The sequence below is a fragment of the Cordyceps militaris genome, assembly GCF_000225605.1.
Source record: "Cordyceps militaris CM01 unplaced genomic scaffold CCM_S00001, whole genome shotgun sequence".
Taxonomy (NCBI): domain Eukaryota; kingdom Fungi; phylum Ascomycota; class Sordariomycetes; order Hypocreales; family Cordycipitaceae; genus Cordyceps; species Cordyceps militaris.
The window spans coordinates 2,231,345-2,251,114 of NW_006271969.1; the positions used below are offsets into that span (position 1 = coordinate 2,231,345).

The 19,770-nt window shown below is 54.6% G+C and overlaps 10 protein-coding genes across 10 annotated transcripts; 6 read left to right on the forward strand and 4 right to left on the reverse strand.

The window, feature by feature from the left end:
• Window positions 1-113: 113 nt before the first annotated feature.
• CCM_00702 (Cupin, RmlC-type) lies at window positions 114-830 on the reverse strand (the record flags this gene model as incomplete). The annotated part of the gene is made up of 1 exon (XM_006665861.1): window positions 114-830. One exon carries the CDS (start codon window positions 828-830, stop codon window positions 114-116), a length of 717 nt encoding a protein of 238 aa, XP_006665924.1.
• A 1,390-nt stretch (window positions 831-2,220) lies between these two features.
• On the forward strand, window positions 2,221-3,147 carry CCM_00703 (Short-chain dehydrogenase/reductase SDR; the record flags this gene model as incomplete). The annotated part of the gene is made up of 1 exon (XM_006665862.1): window positions 2,221-3,147. One exon carries the CDS (start codon window positions 2,221-2,223, stop codon window positions 3,145-3,147), a length of 927 nt encoding a protein of 308 aa, XP_006665925.1.
• A 167-nt stretch (window positions 3,148-3,314) lies between these two features.
• CCM_00704 (mannose phospho-dolichol synthase) lies at window positions 3,315-4,104 on the reverse strand (the record flags this gene model as incomplete). Its single annotated transcript, XM_006665863.1, has 2 exons — window positions 3,315-3,933; window positions 3,995-4,104. The coding sequence occupies 2 exons, from the start codon at window positions 4,102-4,104 to the stop codon at window positions 3,315-3,317; spliced, it is 729 nt and encodes a 242-aa protein (XP_006665926.1).
• Window positions 4,105-4,690: 586 nt separating this feature from the next.
• Window positions 4,691-6,215, forward strand: CCM_00705 (hydrolases or acyltransferases (alpha/beta hydrolase superfamily); the record flags this gene model as incomplete). The annotated part of the gene is made up of 4 exons (XM_006665864.1): window positions 4,691-4,817; window positions 5,308-5,604; window positions 5,655-5,851; window positions 5,979-6,215. The coding sequence occupies 4 exons, from the start codon at window positions 4,691-4,693 to the stop codon at window positions 6,213-6,215; spliced, it is 858 nt and encodes a 285-aa protein (XP_006665927.1).
• A 416-nt stretch (window positions 6,216-6,631) lies between these two features.
• CCM_00706 (penicillin-binding protein, putative) lies at window positions 6,632-8,339 on the forward strand (the record flags this gene model as incomplete). The annotated part of the gene is made up of 3 exons (XM_006665865.1): window positions 6,632-6,841; window positions 6,889-7,883; window positions 7,931-8,339. 3 exons carry the CDS (start codon window positions 6,632-6,634, stop codon window positions 8,337-8,339), a joined length of 1,614 nt encoding a protein of 537 aa, XP_006665928.1.
• A 69-nt stretch (window positions 8,340-8,408) lies between these two features.
• On the reverse strand, window positions 8,409-8,872 carry CCM_00707 (uncharacterized protein; the record flags this gene model as incomplete). Its single annotated transcript, XM_006665866.1, has 2 exons — window positions 8,409-8,667; window positions 8,718-8,872. 2 exons carry the CDS (start codon window positions 8,870-8,872, stop codon window positions 8,409-8,411), a joined length of 414 nt encoding a protein of 137 aa, XP_006665929.1.
• A 1,934-nt stretch (window positions 8,873-10,806) lies between these two features.
• Window positions 10,807-11,850, forward strand: CCM_00708 (Kelch repeat protein; the record flags this gene model as incomplete). Its single annotated transcript, XM_006665867.1, has 1 exon — window positions 10,807-11,850. The coding sequence occupies one exon, from the start codon at window positions 10,807-10,809 to the stop codon at window positions 11,848-11,850; it is 1,044 nt and encodes a 347-aa protein (XP_006665930.1).
• A 702-nt stretch (window positions 11,851-12,552) lies between these two features.
• On the forward strand, window positions 12,553-13,850 carry CCM_00709 (uncharacterized protein; the record flags this gene model as incomplete). Its single annotated transcript, XM_006665868.1, has 2 exons — window positions 12,553-12,853; window positions 12,964-13,850. 2 exons carry the CDS (start codon window positions 12,553-12,555, stop codon window positions 13,848-13,850), a joined length of 1,188 nt encoding a protein of 395 aa, XP_006665931.1.
• Window positions 13,851-15,124: 1,274 nt separating this feature from the next.
• On the reverse strand, window positions 15,125-15,283 carry CCM_00710 (uncharacterized protein; the record flags this gene model as incomplete). Its single annotated transcript, XM_006665869.1, has 1 exon — window positions 15,125-15,283. The coding sequence occupies one exon, from the start codon at window positions 15,281-15,283 to the stop codon at window positions 15,125-15,127; it is 159 nt and encodes a 52-aa protein (XP_006665932.1).
• Window positions 15,284-16,412: 1,129 nt separating this feature from the next.
• On the forward strand, window positions 16,413-19,757 carry CCM_00711 (DUF221 domain protein, putative; the record flags this gene model as incomplete). Its single annotated transcript, XM_006665870.1, has 1 exon — window positions 16,413-19,757. One exon carries the CDS (start codon window positions 16,413-16,415, stop codon window positions 19,755-19,757), a length of 3,345 nt encoding a protein of 1,114 aa, XP_006665933.1.
• Window positions 19,758-19,770: the final 13 nt, after the last annotated feature.

Below are 19,770 nucleotides of genomic sequence, written 5' to 3' on the forward strand. Positions count from 1 at the left end.
GATGGGAAAGGACCAATGCTGATTTCAAGCTATGATTATGCGATAGTGATGCTATTGACACCGCATACCCACATCACCACATGATGCTTGTGAAGCTGCTTTATACGAGGTACTCAGGAAATCTTCTTGTTCTTGTCTTGGCCGTCACCCCACTGCGCAAAAATGGACGCTGGCGTATATCGCCGCTGAACAGGCGCAACACCAAACAATCGACCGACCAAGGTCGCCAGCCCCAAGGTAGTGTGCGTGCAGAGCCAGTCCACCTTCTGTGAAACCTGCGACACCATGCTCTGTCCGAGGCCAGGTACAAGCGGCCGCAATATCTCGGGGACATTTACCAGTACAGGCCAGTTGTCAAGGTGATGGAAAATGACAAAAAGGCTCATCGTAACCCACCAGTCCACCAGTAAGCCCCTCAACCACGACGGCAGCCTCGTCATCTTGGCGTCCAAAGCAGGCGCATCCAGCACCACACCGTTCAAATTCCAAAAAAATACTGCCTTTTGCAAGTCGGCAGGTTCCGTTCTCTCCACGACCACGACGTCGTTGCCATCCGCCTCCGCGCGCCGCCAGCTATGCCACGCATGCCGCGGAATATGGACCTCGGGCTGGCCCGCGTTGACAATGCACTCCTCGTCGCCCAGCTTGACGTGGATGCGGCCCTGTACGACTGCAAGGTACTCGTCGTGGTCCTCGTGCCAGTGCAGGCCGCTGGACCAGGCCGAATGGGGAGGCAGTGTTATTGTCACACGGTCGCGCACGGTGAGGTCGTACGTGACTGCGTTGGGAAGGGGCCGTGTGACAACGGATGGGATATCGTCGGTGCTCATTTTTTTTTTTGTGAGATTGGCGATTTCGTGTGAGGTTTTTTTTTTTACGTGGGTCGTAGATGGGTTGTTCTGGTTTCTGGTGTTTCTGGTGTTGGATCACGATTGGCTTATAAGTACAGCCACTGGTGCGCTGGAGGGTGCCCTCATTATAAATCATGGCGCAACAAGCGCAGCCTCGTGTGACGACATCCTACGAAGCGCAAGTGTTGACAAAGTGGGGGTATCAAAAGTATCTAGTTAGTAAAATCTTATTTGATGCTAGAACTGTGAGCATGACTTTCTTGCGCTCCTGATTCCATTGACATAGTCACGTTGTATTGAGGCTGTGAAACACATTATCGCTGCCTTGTATGTGTTGAATCCGTCTGGGGCATCGTGGATGATGTTGTTTTTACTTTGAGGTGGATTTGATATGAGGCGGAGAAGAGGACATGGTGGAATTGGACTGTAAACAGGAGAGGCACATGATCTACAGCCGCGGGGTTGGCCGAAAATGCCGCTAATATGCGCCAGGGATGTAATGAGACTAAAATCTGTTGATTCAAATCGAGCGAGTCAACCCAGATGGCCGGATAGAGGTTACCTATATAGGCGATATAAGTGGCCTAGGGTCTTGCCGGAGGCAAATTCGTAGAGCGAGGACATTGAGGAGGGGATATCTCACGCGACCATATCTCACGCGACCAATCTGCCTCGACGTACAAAAACGGCGCAAATTCTATCTGTCGCGGTGTCATGAAGCTAGCTAAACGAATTACTTTAGAGTACGAAGACGTACAATTTTATTCGGGCTATAAGCAGCGTGCACAAGGGCATTCATCAAGTATCAAGTATGTTGACACTGGACGGAGTACTCGTGCCTGAAGAGGTTCCTGTGTAGACGGGTAACGGGCCGGAATGACGGGACTAAGACGGCTACCTGAAACGATGTAAAGCAAAACCCTGAAAATTGTAGAGTACAGCAGAATAAATGCCGACTTTCTTTACCTTGGCGGCTTCTCTTATTTCGCAGGGCTCAATTCTGCGTCCGTGGAGATTCCGGTTGGCACCAGCTGCTGATCAAATATTTTATCCGCTATACCATCGTACGGCAAATAACTATACCAAATTGGTTGTCGAGACACCATCGCGCTGCAGGTCCTTTTCAATAAACCGCGCGACACAACCCGGCTACCGGAGCACAGCGTCAACTCCGCGGGCTTCGTCCCACTAGAACCTCGGCATCGATTCACTAGCTGCAACACACCCGGCTTCTCGATCCTCTCCCCCACATACCCCAGGCCATAACCCAAGAGCTCTAATATCAACCCCAGCTTTCCCCTCTCCCATACTCGCCTTGACTTCTTGTATAAAAAAATTATATATATACAGAAGCAGAACTCCCCCCATCATGTCTGACCGCGTCGCGCAAATCACCAGCCACCTCAACTACCCCAAGGGCCTCCTCGCCGGTCAGGTGGCCATCATCACCGGCAGCGGGCAGGGCATCGGCGCCGAGACGGCGCGTCTCTTTGCGAACGAGGGCGCCAAGGTCATCGTCGCCGACATTGACGCCAGTAAGCCCTCATCTAATCCCCCACACCGTTTTCCTCCTTCTAACACCCCCTCAGAAAAGAGCGGCGCTGTCGCCGACGCCATCAACAAAGCCGGCGGACAAGCCCTCAGCGTCCCCGGCGACGTCCTCGACAAGGCCTACTTACACGTCCTCGTCGACCGCGCCGCCGCGTTCGGCAACGGCAAGATCCACATCCTCGTCAACAATGCCGGCTACACCTGGGACGGCGTCATCCACAAAATGACAGACCAGCAGTGGGAGACAATCCTCGCGCTCCACGCCACCGCGCCCTTCAACCTTGTTCGCGCCGCTGCCCCCTACTTTCGAGTCAAGGACGGCGAGCCCCGCTGCATCATCAATATCTCGTCCACGTCGGGTGTCCACGGCAATGCCGGGCAAATCAACTACGCGTTGGCCAAGGCCGGCGTCACGGGCTTCACCAAGACGATTGCCAAGGAGTGGGGACCTCAGTTTGGCGTGCGCGCCAACGCCATTGCGTTTGGCCACATTGCCACGCGGCTGACGGCGGCGAAGGAGGATGGCGCATTTGTCGAGGGGCCGGATGGCAAGAAGATTGCGCTGGGAATCCCGCAGGCGCAAAAGGGTACCGGGTCGGGGGCGGCGCCGGCCAAGAGTGATATCCCGCTTGGTAGACCCGGCACAGCGACGGAGGCGGCGGCGAGCATCCTGGCGGTGGCGAGTCCCTTGTTTTCGTACGTGACGGGCCAGACCATCATGGTGACGGGCGGTCGCAACATGTAAAGAGTCAGTGTTGAATGTAGAAATACGGATCAGCACGGGATCAAAAGCATAACTTGGACATTCATGTATTAATTGTAACTTGTATGGCTGCGCCTGCCTTTTGCCATTCCCACATTTTACACAAGGCATACGTTCCTTTTCCCCTCACACAGCAATCGTCCCGTCCTCTACACCTTGAGCCACAGGCTCAGCACGCCCTTGGCGTACTCGACAATCTCGTCGCCGCCGAGCTTGGACTCACCATACAGGCGATCCACAAACGAAATGGGCACCTCAGCGACGGTGCAGCCCATGGCCTTGGCGCGGACCATCATCTCCATCTGAAATGTGTAGCCTTTGCTTTCTGTGCTCGAAATGACGCGGTCCAGCACGCTCTTCTTGTATAGGCGAAACGAGCCCGTAAGGTCGCTGACGCCCGGACGCAGCACCGTATCGGCAAACAGGTTGGCGCCGCGGCTCACGAACTTGCGCTTGAGGTCCCAGCCAAACACGCCGCCGTTGCCCGCGTACCGCGTGCCCGTCACAATGTCGTAGTTGGCCGTCTTTTGCAGCGCAATCATCTGCGGGATGAACTTGGGGTGGTGCGAAAAGTCGGCGTCCATGATGATGACGAAGTTGCCCGTGGCGAACTTGAGCCCGTGCACGTACGCCGTGCCCAGGCCCAGCTTGCCCGCGCGCGGCTTGAGGAGAACGTGCGGTGCGTACGCCTTGACGAGCTGGTTCGCAACTTCCTGCGTGCCATCGGGCGAGCCGTCGTCGACAATGATAAGCTCCCACTCGAGCTTCCTGTAGAGGGGTCAGTGGCGGCGGTGGGTGTGGCTAAGCTTATATCTCGCGGGCGGCTTACGCGTCGGTAAAGGTGCGGTTCAGCAGCCAGGTGATGATAGGCAGATTGCGGCGCTCATTGTAGGTCGGGAGAATGACCGAGTACTTGTTGCTGGTCGCCTTCGGGGCCATTGTGAAGTCGCGTCGCGGTGTCGTTTCGGGGTTGTAGATCGGGTGAATCCGTTAGGGTAATTAGAGCGGGCGTAGAGAAGATTCGGCAATTCAAAGTATGAGACGGAAGAATAGGAAATGAAAAGAAAGTGAACAAGTTGGGTGCTCGATTGTCTCAGAAAGGATGGCCGTCGCAAAGAAGGAGATCTGGGTGGCTTCAGGACAGCTTGTCAGTGGGTGACTAAGCTGGCGCGAACCCCTGAATTATGGGTGCTCGAGGCTCCCGGCGCTGCAGCTACAGTGCTACTCAATGAGAATATAAACACAACGATTGGTTTTATATCGAGTAAATGCAACAGGCTTTAACTTTTTTATCTTTGTCCTAAATCGCTCAACTGGTGGTCACTTCCAGATGGGGATGTACTGCCATGGCTTCGCGATAGCTTCACCTTTGCAGCCGTTACACAACACTCCAACGCAGCAAGCAGTGGAATACCTATGAAGAGGCGGCTCAAAACCAACAGTTTGAAAACAGCAGATGTCTCGTTGCAACCATACAAAGCCTTGCTTACAATCCTATGCTTGAGAATACTGCCACCACGCTGGGATGCACCAAATTCAGATCATCGTCAATGGTGCGTTTGCTACCACATGGATCTACGGTGGATCTGCGGATGGTCTTGATGAAGTTGCAGGCCTGAATTACGTGCTGCGAGCGTTCTCGAATGAAATGAGCAAAGCCTGAAGTGCTCAGACGCAAGCTCACCACATGCCTTCTGTATACAGCCTCTGCATAGAATTTGTCTCTGTTGCATCGACCCCGCGACTACTGATCGCGACACCAAAACCTGGATATGTCATGTCACCCTAGTGGCCCCGCGACTTTCGCGTACTGTACGTCCTTTTTCATCTCGATCCCGCGTGTAACGTGGATATTCAGTCTGTGATTTTCACACGCAGCAAGCCTTCCGGAGCCTGTCTTCATACGATATACAGCCTGCCCGTTTCTTGCGATGTAACCGTGATGTGTGCCATTCTCCACACCCACAGCGACCTCTGCTGTGATAACTACCTATGCAGCCTCGTGAGAACAAACTGAAGCTGTCTTTTCGCCCCGCCCACATGTGCCTTCCGACGAAGTCCTCTTAATTCTCCTAACCTCGCAGTAAGTCCGCTCTTCGCCCCGTTCCCATTAAACCTCACGCCTCATGACTAAAGGCAAAGCCGTCTTCGCCATCTCTGGCCTGCCCGCGTCGTGCGAGACGTGGTGCCGCGCCATCGGCGACCTCACCTCCGGCACCACGCCCCTCATCATTTCGCACGGCGGCCCCGTCGCCAGCTACGAGTGCCTATCTTCCATCGCCGACCTCACCGTGCCGCTCGTCTTCTACGACCAGCTCGGCAACGGCCAGTCGACGCACCTGCGCACCAAAAACGGCGACGAGGCGTTTTGGCTCGTTGAGCTGTTCACAGCCGAGCTCGAAAAACCTCTTGCGGCACCTCGGGCTTGCGGGCCGGCCTGTCGGACGTCCACTGCCACTCGCGGCCGAGTGGACGGCTGATCGCTTCAGGCAGCCACCTCCGACGGCTGGTCATTGCAAGAAGCTCGGCGAGCATGGATGCCTGGCGGATCATCATCACCACGCTGCGTGACATGATGCCCGCTAAGGAATGGGCTGTGTTTGACAAGGCCGACGAAACGGACGCGTATGAGGGCGCCGAGTATGAAGCCGCCATTGACGTCTTTTACCTGCGCCACCTGTCCTTCGCTAGATTGTGACCGGCTCCCGAGGTCCAGACTGCATTTAACTGGTTCGCGGCGGATCCCACGACATACGACACTATGTAAGAAAGTTTTCGTGGCCGCTGCCCAACTGTTCACTAAACATGCCCAGGTATGGACCGAGGGAGCTGACCATTACCGGCTCATTGCGGGATTATACCGTGGTACAGCGCCCACGTTGCTCATCAATGGCTCCGATGATGAAGCGCAGGGCGTGGCCAAGCAGCCCTCTTTCGACTTGCTCGGCCAAGTCAAGTGGGTGACGCTGGACAAGGCGGCGCACTTTTCGCATGTGGATCAACGAGAGAAAAACATGCAGCATGTCAGTGCTTTCTTGGCAGCGGCATAGTGGTCTAGAGCATACGTTTGCTGGTCGAGTGGCCTGCAGAGAGTGGTGCACAAGGAATTCCGGCGACATCGGCATACGAGATGGGTACCACCATGTTCATGAGTTTATCGGCTTTCGATTACTGATAGTCAAGGATTTACCGTTTAAACATTAAGAAATACGTAAGTTTGTGGCTGGGTCATGCCCGCCAGACCAAATCAGGCCATCTATCCTGCAGATGAGCACGTTTATTGCGTCAAAACTCGCGCCCTGCGATATTGGGCCTCGCGCAGTCGCTGCCGTTTCCAGCCACATCGCGATCGTAAATCGGCCCGTCGTTCAGCTGCGGAGTGGGCCGTCCCCGCGCCATGGCTTTATAACATGCAATTCCAAAGACACTCGCACTCGAGATTTCGGCCTCTTGACATCATTCTAACATGGCACTCCCCAAGTCGATCAAAGCCGTGCTCTTGGCGGGCCTGTTGCTCCCCGTGGCAACTGGCAGCCAGCAATCGCTGACCAATGGTACCAGCTCTCACAGCCCCTTCAATGACAGCCTCGCCAAGTTTGTAGGCGACGTCATGGACAGGTGGAAGGTTGCAGGAATGTCGGTCGCTGTCGTGGATGGCGATAGTGTGTATTCTCAGGTCAGTAGAGGGGAGCCGTGAAAGCTGTCCATGCCTGACCCTTCCAGGGATACGGCTATGCCACCCTGCCAGATACCAAGGCCACACCAGACACACTCTACTTTGCGGGCTCGACATCAAAGGCGTTCACAGCTGCCGCTGTCGCCCTAATGATTGATAGTCAGAACCATTCCGCCCTTGCTGACGGGTGGAGCACCACAATTTCGTCCATAATCCGCAACGACTTTGTCATGTACGAGGATTGGTCTACTGAACACCTCACTCTCGAAGACGCGGCTAGTCATCGCACCGGCATGCCCCGTCACGACGCAGCCATGTTTGCTCGTCATGAAGACGGTAGCCCAGTGACCACCGCACAGCAGGTGCAAAACCTGCGACACTTGAAGCCCAGTGCGACACCACGAACCACATGGCAGTACTGCAATTACATGTACACCGTGCTCGGGCACGTCGTCGAAGTGGTTGCCGGAAAGTGGCTAGGCGACGTGCTGCACGAGTCGATCTGGGCGCCGCTCGGCATGACGGCCACCTTCGGCGACACCAAGGATGCAGTGGCCGCGCCGGAGCACCTGGCCGCCGGATACTACTGGGACTCCAATGCCGAAAGGTTTGTAGAAATGCATCTTGACAGCACCAGGGAGGATGGCGGCGCTGGACTCGTCATCTCCACCGTCGCCGACTACACAAAGTGGGCGCGCTGCCTGCTCGATCAGACGGCGCCGTTTTCCAAGGCCGCGCACGCCGAGATCCGTAAGTCACGCATGCTCATGGGAAACCTCGAGGACGGCGTGATGGGCGACGGGGACATGACGTACGGGCTGGGGTGGATAAAGAAGACATACCACGGAGAAGTAGTGTGGAAGCATGGCGGCACCATGAACGCGTATAGTACGCAGCTATATCTGATTCCGCGCCTTCGCTACGCCGTGGCGGCCATGGCCAACTCGGGTCTCGCCAACTCTGCCGAAGATGAGGTTGTCTGGCGACTGGTTGAGGATAAGCTGGGGGTGCCGCAGGAGCTCCGATATAACCTCACTTCTAGGTAAGTCGATTCCGAGGTGGTGCGGATCGTAACTGACACGTGTCTAGCTACAAGGAGTTCACAGACGAGCAGAAAACGTATCTCGAAAAGGTCGATTCAATCTTTTACCCGAACCGTCCAGAAAAGGCAATTCCTTCGTCACTAACTAATGAGCAAATCGTTGGCCACTACTATGACCCGGGATACGGAACCCTGCGCATCGTTCAGGGAGACGTTGGCGGAAAGACGCTGGTGGCGAACCGTACTGAGCCCATTTTTCTGTACTATTTGCGCTTCAGGCACGTCTCGGGCAATTATTGGCTCGTGGATGCGTGGGATCAGGGTACGAAGAGTATCGCTTCCACGCTGGCTGGCGAGTTCAAGGTTGGCGTGGACGGGAAGGCTACCGGGTTGGAGCTGCAGCTGACGCCCAAGGGCGAACTTGGCGAGCCCAACGTGTTGTTCGAGCGGGTATAACGTATCTGCCTTCTAATCGACGAGTCTCATGTAAAAAGGAAGCTCATGTTGTCAAGCCACTGCCCGTGTTCAATTGCTCTCAGTCTTGGCCATCTTGTCCTTCCAAATGGCACAGCTTGCCAGCCGCACCAGTTCCATGATATATTCATTCAGCATCTGGATTTCCTGAGTTTCGGTGGAGGAAAGCGATTCGAGGGGAATCGATTGGAAGGTACCGACAGCTTGGATCAGTGTTTCCAAGTCTGTCTGCGAGCTGTCGCCATCCGGGTGAACCATGACGTTGATAAAGAGTGCCATGGCCGCTGCCGGGGCGTACGACTGGACATATCTAGCAAGGTTAGCAAGTGACTGGGCAGCGATACGTCGAATCGACCGTACAGAAACGCCTCCAGAGATACTCTGAGTGGAAACCGCAGAAACCTCAGCGTCGATCGGGCCGCTTCCAAGGAAAGGTCGACGCTCGAATGGACGACACTATGCAAGTCTTCTGGCAACGCTGTTTCTTCGTTCGAGGCACCGCATTTGCGGACCATGGTATGGATCGCGATTAAAGTGTAGTGGTAGTCCAGTTGGAAACGAATGAGCTTATTCTGTTGGTTGCCAATCGCCGGATTAAAATGAAGATTAACACTCAGCCTGGGACGTATCGGCACCGGGATAGACAACCTCCATTGCTCAAGTTCATCATCCAGTTGCCGGATACGCTGTAATAACTCGCCATCGGAAAGCTTAGCTGCCTTTTGTGAATAGAGGAGACGACAAGTCCTCTCTCTAACGAGACTTAGCTCCAGGTCATCGCCATAACCATGGAACAGCTCTGTCCCACCAACGGCAGTATCCATCAATGTTAAATCGTAGTAGTCTTCACTCAATAAGGGCGGGCGACCAGATCGCAGGGCGATATTTTTATCAAGGATGTAGCAGAGGCCGAACAGGGTGCGGATATGTCGGCGCTTGCGGTCCTGTAAAGAGTCGGAGTCCTCAGGTAGGAAAGTGCCCACTAATTCGCAGACCATTTGACAAATTATCGTATGCATTAAATTGTTATTTTGGCCATTGAGGGATATGCCCCGGAATCCCTGCGGCTGTCAATACAATCTCGTAAGATGTAACATGGCGTGTCGGCGGCTTACCAACAATAGCATCGCCTGCAGCGCCTCAAAACTACATTCCCAGTGACATCTGTCAAGGAGCAAACGGCATTCGGCCGCACAGATTTCAATATCAAACTCGGCCAAACCAGGCGAAAGGTATCTCGCCCAGGTGTGAAGGGCCCAGACACACGCCTGCGCTGGTAAAGAGTGTTTTGGACAATAGGCCTCCTCAACGGTAGTATCGAAGAGAGTGCGATCCAACACTGGAAAACATAAATTTGCGTTCGAGCTGAAGAGCTTGTCGGTTATCGCACGTGTTGCGACCTTGCTAGGGAGAGGGAGATTTCTTGCCAGCGACGCAAGACGGCGACAGTTTGCCTGCGTATGGTAAATTCGGTCGGCCGGTGCATCAAATGCAACAAAGTGTTGTAAAGGCAACGGCTGTCCTGTTTTTAATTCAATCCATTGCTGACCCTTTTTTGACAATATTTGCATGCCTCTAAAGTACCAATTCTGCCCGAGCTGCTGGTGTGAGAGCTTGGGCCTAGAGCTCGTGCTAGAGGCTGCGTTTTCAATTAGCGATTCTACAGTTTGCAATTCACTGTCCGCTGTCTGTCGAGTATGGAGACTCTGGTTTGACGTGTCACTATAGGGAGATGCTAATTGAGCCTCTGCATTTTTGCTAGCCAGATCCTCGAGCTCTGCGACTCGGCGACTCAAGGCATACACTGCATCAGGTGTGATTCTGCTTGTGTCAGTGATGGGCAGCAGGAATTCAGAATCTCGTCGTACCTGTTTTGCTGCTTCTTCTGTGGTTTCCTGGTGAACGTGCAGGGGATTTTCTGGTTGTCGCACCAGTCACACGGGACACCGGGGCTGGGGATCGAGCATTGTATCTAATCACGAATTGCCGTTAGTAAAAGCATTAATCAGGCCTTGATTGGTTCACTGAGCCACCTTCCGTTTGAAGCAAACATCGCAGGCTTTCCTGGGAGGCATGATGTGCCAATAACAAACGAGGCGGCATGACGGAGTCCGTGCAAAACCGTGAGTGGTGGAGGCATCGGAGTAAAACGTTCCGATTAGCTAAGCATTCTCACCTCTCTAACTATCAACATGTTGTGTGTACAAAAAACATAGCCGAGATGTTACATAATCGGAATAGACTTGGAATGATATAATCCAGCTCTTATGCTGGCACGGCACATGTGACGGCTCCACGAGGGGTATAAGTTCTATGGACATGCCTCTGACCTGGCGATGCTATCGTCTTTTTCTGCCAATTTTTTTGGCAGTCCTCTGGTTGCTGTCTTTTTAAAGAGAAATCTGAATAGTATTACGTCTAAATTTCACTCCTGTGTTTCTTCGACGAAATGCCTGCCGCAAAATGGTCCCGTCTCATTGGTACCCAGCGCCTGTATCGGTCTTCCCAGACAGTTACCGTAATTGGGCAACAGGCCTACATCTTTGGAGGCGAGCTGATCCCGCGACAACCAATAGACAACAAGTTCGACGTGATTGAAATTTCGAATAAATTGGGTAATAATTATTTCTGTGAAAGCGGGTTTAATCTAATATTCGCAGACACTTCAGCACAGACGCTTCCTCCTCCGACCGAAGCTCCTGCGCCCCGGGTAGGCAGCGCGAGTACGGCCCTCCGGGGCAAGATTTGGATATTCTCAGGCCGCGGCGGCCTCGAAATGCAGCCGGTGGAAGAGCATGGGGCATTTTGGTGCTACGACCCGAAGGCGTCTAAGTGGACATTGATCAGGCCCGCCAACGAGACAGCGTACCCAGCTGGAAGAAGCTATCACTGCGTCACCTCAAACGGCACCAACACAATCTTTGTGCACGCCGGATGTCCAGAATCAGGACGGCTGTCCGACTTTTGGTCTTTCGATATCGAGACCAACTCTTGGACGGAGCTGCCCTCTGCGCCCGGGCCTGCAAGAGGTGGCGCCTCCATTGCATACAACCAAGGCAAGATATACCGCGTCAACGGATTCGATGGCACAATTGAGATAGGCGGTGTCGTCGACGTGTTTGATATTGCCGCGCAGTCGTGGACCACAGTGTCGTACACGCCTGACGGTGTCCGAGCTCCGGAAGCGCGCAGCGTCGCCGCCTTGCTGGCTCTCACAATCCACGGCAAGGCAAACCTCGTGACCATGTTTGGCGAGCGAGATCCTAGCGCGCTCGGACATGCGGGTGCGGGCAAGATGCTCGCTGATGCGTGGGCGTGGGATATTGAGCTGGCAGAGTGGCACAAGTTGGAGACGGACGGCGAGACGCCTGAGCCCCGAGGATGGTTTGACGCGGATGTGGTGCATGACGAGAAGGCCGATGCCATTATTTTGCATGGCGGCATCAACGAGGAGAATAAGAGACTGGGCGATGTCTGGAGGTTGAGCTTTTAGAGAAAAGCCTGAACTAGTTCATGGGGTGATTTACGAAGGTCTTGACGTGGGACTTTCGAAAAGAATACGGCGATCAGTGTGCTTTGGATAATTCTTTTCGTATGAAAGTTTCCGAATCAATTTGAAACAATTTAGATCCAAGAATTGACGATGATATGATGGGTTGAGGGCGCGCTTCAAAACGCTACTAAATAGACGTCGGTACAACCCTGTCAGTAAAATTGGATGAGCCACCATTCGCGACAAGAATGGAAGGGTTTGCGAAGAAAAAGTAGCATTATCTTCATTTCCGCATCTCACCTTGGTGTCACTCTAGCCTCACCTGTTTCTCCTGCGCATCTGCACCATGTCTTGCAGCTAGTGTCGCATGCCCCACGTATTCTCGATTCCCCGCAACCGGCCAGCCCGGGGCCAAAGCGAGGTACAAGGTAAGGTCATACAAATTTGCCGTGTGGTCCAAGTAGCTGTACCGTCTCGATCTGCATTCCCGCACCGTCCATCGCCCCGGTTCCGCCAACCCATCGCACAGTCTGCACACCATAATAAACCCCGCTTCGCTTGCGTCTTGGGCACTGTGTACCGCGACTTGTCCCATCTGTTGCACCGACTGGTTCATCAGTAACTGGCGCCTCTGCGCCATGTTAACGTTTTCCTGGCCCTGCGCACGGCCGGTAAATGTACGGCCTGGTGATCCTGTTTACCATGAACGTCGTCGGTACCTGTGTGCCGCCCCAGCCATTCCGCTTCCTTGTATTGCCGTTTCCTGTGCTTCCCCGGCCAATTCAAGGTTCTCTTGCTGCGTTCGTTCGCCTAGCTATAATACCTCTCATCCGCATCGATTCGACTTCTGCACCTAGATCTCGCATCATCAATTCCATCGTCGACGCAACAACTTTCATCTACACGCTGCTTCACGATATCATTGTCTATCGTGTGGCTACCCTTGCGCGATACCGCTTATCCCGCCCTAACGTCATTACCGACAATCAATTCGTTCAGCACGGTACGAAATCCAATCAATGTCTTCTACGGTTGATCACGTCGCTTTCATGGCGCGCCCGCGCGAAGAGCCATCCACAACACACCCGAATGCTGTGTCGGCTGCTCCTTCAGTTTCCAAGGGAAGCATCGTTCCACCCTTTGGCGCCTCCAGTAGCAAGCCGCCTCTTTACCCTGCCTCCGCCCGCGCGCCAGAGCCGCCCACTGCTCCGGAGCCAGCCAAAATTACTGAATTGCCCAAACCAGCTACAGGTGCTGGCACCTCGCTTCCAAGCATCTCCAACCTAGATGCGCCGCCGCAGCCGTCCAAGGAAACAGCTGGCGAGGCCCAGAACGGTGCGAACGGTGCGCCGGCATCATCTGTGGGATCAACTGCGAAGCCCAATGGAGCGGCCGCAGCACCTGCTACCACCGGACTCTTGTCAACCCTCAACAAACCTGTCGAAGCAGTTGCACCTGCTCTCTCCAAGTCGTCTCTGTCTGCAACTCCATTCCCCAGACCTGTCGAGGTCAAGTCTGTGCCCGACACGCCCGTCAACACTGGCACACCTGCTGGTGGCACACCCCGGCCGGTGCTGGACATTTCGCAAGAGCCAATTCAGAAGCCGGTGTCCGAGAGTGCTAAATTTGCTCTGACCGCTATTAATGAGACGACCAAGCCAGAGTCGTCCTTAAACGGGGCGGCAGAGAGATCGGCGCCTGCGCCTACGTCGGCCCCGGCGACTGCTACCACTGGCTCTTCTGCCCCTGCTAGCCATAAGCGCAAGCTAGAGGACGATGCGGAGACGCGCGCAGACTCGGAGCAAAGTGAGAAGAAGGCCAAGCTCGAAGAGGGAGTGAAGTCCGAAGCTAATTGCGCGACAGACGCTGCGGCTTCCGCTCCGGCCTCATCTTCGGCCCCAAGGAAGGTTGGGCGTCCGAAGAAGAGCAAGACGCCGGCGCCGGTTGGCAGAACCCAACGCAAGACACGCAGCCAGGGTAATGTGGAGGGGGGGCTTTAGGCGATGGCTGGTGCAAGCGGACGAAAAGGAGGTTTTTGTTTTGATAATTTTCGGGCTGGTCAGCGACGGTGTGACTTACAAGACACTTACAACACAGCTACGATTGAACGGCTCAGTAGACCTGAAGGCGCACTGGATTGACTTCTTCGTATTGACACGGAGGTTATGGTGAATTTATGCAATAATTTGTTTTAGCTATTGGATTGACTAAATTGAGTTGTCTTTAGTTGTCGCGTTTTGAATTGAGATGAGTAAACGGAAGTGAACCACTAGAGCATCTCATTAGCTGCGATTGGAAAGACGATCCTCTGCAGCGACGCAAGTCTATCTATTACAACGTTCTCAAGTCCCAAATTTCTCCAAGCACCTTCAATTACTCAACTTGATACCAGTTTGCGAGCCGTTGAGCTTGTTCCCTGCCAAAGAAGACAGAACAGGGTCCATCAAGCAATCAAGGAAGGCTCGCTCGCAAAGAAGGGCAGGAGTCGGTGGTGCCAGAATTTGTTAGGGAACGCATGACGTTGATTGCAGACTTCTAGACCGATTCGTGTCAAGAATTTGGCTGACTGGGGATAATACCTGTTTGACTACAATTCATTGGGCAGAGGGGCAAGTCCATCGACTTGCCAGGCAAAGGCGCGCGCACGCGCGCCACTCGACACTTGGATGACCTAATCAATCATTGTCAGAGTTCTGTATAAAGGCTTGAACTTTGTAAAAAATCACAAAATACTAGGCCAAGGCAGCGACAATGTGCGCGTGGTCAGGCAGTGACACGTTGACAAATGTGTGTGCGTGGTTACTTGGCCTTGGTTAGGTAGGTACCTAGGCAGTTACAAGTTGACTTAGGACGCAGTATTGAGCTAGTATTAGGCACTAATACAGTGTAGGAAAGTTGCAAAATACTCGCAAGGGCCCAGGCAAGAGTTTTTTGAGACCATCGAGTGGCGAATAAACAAATCAAGTTTGTTAATTCTTAAAGCAGGGCTGGCTTGCATCAATGCTGGAATGGCTGGGTTTGTGCCTGGTTTAGGCCTGCAGCCATTCAAGCCCAGGCTCCACTGAAGGCAGTGGTGGTGTGCAGGGGAGCGTTGAAGGGAGGCAAGGAGGTAGTCGTGTTTGTGTGTGGGAGTCGAAGGGCACGTAGTTTGAAACAGTCAGCCGACAACCTTCCATCTTGCCATTTTGACGAATGTCTTTCGTTGCACACTTCACACGCTTGAAAGGTTGTCGACAGACAACGTCAGTGCGAGAAGTTGAGACGAACAAGTGTCTCAGGTCCACAGCGGTAGCGGGCCAGGGGTCCACTGCGTCGTCAGCGTAAGGAATGGAGGTTTGTACCAGTGATAGAGGGACAGAATATTGATATTGAGGTTGGGAAAGATAATGAAAATCGAATGAATGGCTCTGAGATGCCCGTGATTTTGTCTCATGGGTTTACAGGAGCCATGTGGACAAGCCCGAGGCCACGAGATGCAGGCTGCATGCGCCCTGTACGCAGCGGATAGGCCTCTCGTATCGCAGCGGTGGAGCCCGCAAAACTGGTGGTTAAAGGGTGGTCCCGCTCGGATGGTACCTGTTGGAGGACGAGGGGAACGAGAACTCCTGCAGGATCTACGTTTGGAGAAGTAAGGGCAAAGCAAGAAAACAATATTAAATCAATCATCTATAATGCCTAAAATATTCAACTTCGTCCAAGTCAAAGCTGGATGACGGATATCGATGCGGGTCGCGACAAAAATAGAACGGTCCCGCTAGTGTCTACACCGAACCAATCAAGTGGTGCATCCGCTACCGGCTCCTGTAAGGTTGAGCCGCAGCCAGCTACCGGCAGCTCATCTGCAAGCCACCGTTGACTCGTCCCAGACGGGAATCAAAGGAGGGTGAATCGACAGACGATGGAATACTATAAGAAAAAAAGAAAAAGAAAACACAATATCATTGGAATGAAGAGACGAGCTTCATCCGTCCCGCTGATCGATGCCCCACCACGTCCACCACCTCGTAATACCGTCTGGCGCTAACGACGCAATCAACTTAGTTAGGTACCGCTCCGTAATACTTGTCCCGGAAAAAAAAGTCGAGACAGCAACAGTATATCCGTATCCTCCTCTCCTTTGTCCTGACTTTTCCCCATCCGCTTTGTCTATCCTTGTCCTACCCTTTCTTTTCCTTGCCGTCTTCCCTTGTTCATCCTCGTTTGCACGTTTTCTATTCACCCTGCGCCGCATCTTCGCTCTTGTTCGTTTTCTAGATTCATCCCAGCCAGGACACCGCTTGCTTCTACCCAAGCAAACCCGACAATAGTCCCTGTCACTCGCTATTCAACTTCTTCTAACACGCTCGCTATCGATATCCATACCATCACCTATATCTGCATATCTATCTGCATCATCGCCATATCTCGACACCCGCATCTCAGTCAATCCGTTCTGAGATACCCGGCTGATGCGACCTCGCTCGTTCGGTTTCACGCCTTGACCTACTACGTTTTCTACAGTCCGACTCACCTTGCACAAATTGCACCGCACATCTCGCCTGTCCTAACGGCCGCGGCCTACCATGGCTTCCATGGCTTCCATGGCCTTTACACCTGGCACCCTCGCCGCCCGAGACGATAAACCAAACTCGAGCCCCGAGAACCCGCTGCTCGACCTCTTCAAGGACCCTTTTGCCTCGACCCTGGCATCTTCATCGCTTTACTCTGCCCTTGGCATCTCCATCGGCTTTACCGTCTTCCTTGCCGTCTGCTTCTCTCTCCTCCGCCCTCACAACCAGGCCGTCTACGCCCCCAAGGTCAAGCACGCCGATGAGAAGCACGCACCTCCGGCTATAGGAAAGTCACTCTTCGCCTGGGTCCCTCCCGTCCTGCAAACTAATGAGGATGTTCTCATGCACACTGTCGGCATGGACGCAACCATCTTTATTCGCTTTATGCGCATGTGCCGCAACATGTTTCTCGTCCTCAGCCTCGTCGGCGTTGGCATCCTCATTCCCGTCCACCTCACCACAGCCGCTGTCCGGGACAAGAGCGAGCTTGGCTGGCTCGTCAACATTTCGCCCCTCAACGTCTTTGGCCGCGCCCAATGGGTGCAGGTTATTGCTGCCTACCTCTTTGACGCCATTGTCGCAGGCTTCCTTTGGTGGAACTACCGCAAGATTGCCCAACTCCGCCGTCGCTATTTCGAGACGGAGGACTTCCTGACCAGCCTCGCCTCGAGAACCCTCATGCTCTACGACATCCCCCGCGAATGCGCCTCGGACGAAGGCATCGCCCGCATTATCGATGCGGTCGCGCCCAGTTCATCCTTTGCAAGGACCGCCATTGCCCGAAACGTCAAGGAGCTGCCCGAGCTCATTGAACAGCATGAACATACCGTCCGCAAGCTCGAGCAGGTCCTCGCCAAGTACCTCAAGAACCCGGCCAAGCTGCCCGCCAACCGCCCGACCTGCAAGCCCTCTAAAAAGGACCACGCGTACAGCTCTTACCCCTCGGGCCAGAAGCTCGACGCCATTGACTACTACACCAAGCGCATTAGCACTCTCGAAGCCGAAATCAAGCAGGTTCGGGCCTCGGTCGACAAACGCAGCACCATGCCCTACGGATTCGCCAGCTACAGCGACATTGCCGAAGCGCACAGCATCGCCTACTCCTTTCGCAAGAAGAAGTCCCAGGGCGCTACCGTCACCCTCGCCCCTCGCCCTAACGACATCATCTGGCGCAACATGCCGCTTTCCACTTCTGTTCGCAGCCGTAGGCGGTGGGCCAATAGTTTTTGGATCACGGTCTTGACTCTCCTCTGGATCGGTCCCAACGCCCTGATTGCCATGCTCTTTGTCAACCTGAGCAACCTCGGCCGTTTGTGGCCTGCCTTTAAGACCGAGCTCGTGGCCAAACCCGGGTTCTGGGGTCTCGTCCAAGGTATCTTGGCGCCGACCTTGACCTCCCTCGTCTACATCGTCCTGCCCATGATCTTCCGCCGCCTTTCTACCAAAGGTGGTGATCAGACCAAAACCGGCAGGGAGCGACACGTCATTGGCAAAATGTACGCCTTTTTCGTCTTCAACAACCTGATCGTCTTTTCCTTCTTCTCCACCGTCTTCACCTTTGTGTTCAACATTATCCGCAACGCCAGTAACGGAGAATCCGGTTGGGAGGCCATCAAGGACGCCAACAAGAACAATGGCCAAAGCATCATCGACGGACTTTTTCAAGCACTGTGCTCCAACGGCGTCTTTTGGGTCACTTACATGCTCCAGCGCCAGCTCGGCGCGGCTACCGACCTCGCCCAGCTCTGGTCGCTGACCAAGGCTTTTTTCCTCAAGAAGTTTTCCAGCCCGACGCCCAGAGAACTCATCGAGCTCACCGCGCCCCCGCCTTTTGAGTACTCGAGCTACTACACGTACTTTTTATTCTACGCCACCACGAGTCTCTGCTTTGCCGGAATCATGCCCCTCGTCCTCCCCGCCGCCGCCATGTACTTTTCTGTTGATCATTACCTCAAAAAGTATCTCATCTTATACCGCTTTATTACTAAGACCGAGTCTGGCGGCCTCTACTGGCGCGTTGTATTCAACCGCTTCGTGTTTGGCACGATGCTGGCCAACCTTGTCGTCCTCTTGACCACCTGGGTCCGCGGCGACGCCAACCACATTCAGTTCTATGCCGTAATCCCCCTCCCCTTTCTCATGCTAGGCTTCAAGTTTTGGTGCGCCAACGCGTACGACAACAAGATTCGCTTCTATAGTCTCCTCAATGTCCACAAGAACCCCGAGGCCGCCCGCGCCCAAGCCGACCGTTTGCGAAGCGAAAAGCTGGCCAGCCGCTTCGGCCATCCTGCTCTGTACAAGAAGCTCATCACGCCCATGGTGCATCAAAAGGCCCAGAATCTCCTGCCGTCGGTGTACTCGGGCCGACTGACGGATGGAAGAGAGGCCGAGACGGGTGATCTCATGAGTGTCAGTGGCTACTCGGACATGTACGCTCTCGACAGCATGAAGGCAGGCAAAGCTGGCAAGGCCACTGGCGTGCCGGGCTTTGAGTTTGTGTCGGAGAACCACATGGACTTTGAATACTTCAAAAACCGGGCTGAATTTCTCGACGAGCATGGTGGCGCCGAGTTTTACGGCATCGAAAGTGATGCGGGCACGACGCGTGCCGGCACGCCGGTTTCCTTTGATGAACGCCCTGGAAGTGCTAAGTCTGGTCGCACCGGAACGTTCAGCGCGCCGCGACGCGTCGGCACGGGCATGTCGGATACAAGCTACAACCTTTATCGACCACAAAACGGTGCAATAGATGGCGCGCACTCTCGGCAAGCGTCTGCAAACGAATTGGATCGCATGCGCAGTCCGCTCGGCAGCTTTGACAATTCAAGCTCGACAGGCCTGGTGCAGGCGCAACCCATGGGTGGCTATTCCGAAGTTCCTATGGACGGCAGAGGTAGCCCAGGGCCTCAGTACTCCCGCTACGACCCCGACTCAGGCCGAGCCAGCCCGGCGCCCGTACGCACCATTGCCGGACATCGCGGATACCAGCAGCTTGACGGGGGTAGGGCAAGCCCGGGCCGTATGAGTCCGGCACCGCGATCCCGGTCCCAGTCGCCCGGTCCGGCCACGGGGCCTTTGGGCGCCGCCCTCCGACAGATGACCCAGAGCCCAGGTTCCAGACAGACACCAGCGCCGCGGACGATGAGCCCGGCACCCCGAGTGATGAGCCCAGCTCCTGGCCGAGCGCAGTCTCCCGGTCCAGCGGCCGGCCTGGCCATGCACCAGCCAAGCCAGCACACCTATCCTCAGACACAGCCCCAACCGCCCCAGGCCCAGCAGCCGCCGTCTAATGCATACTACGACGACTTTCAGGGCGTGCCCGGGCAGCCCGGATTCTACGGAGGGCCGTCGCGCTGAGGACGAACGAGGA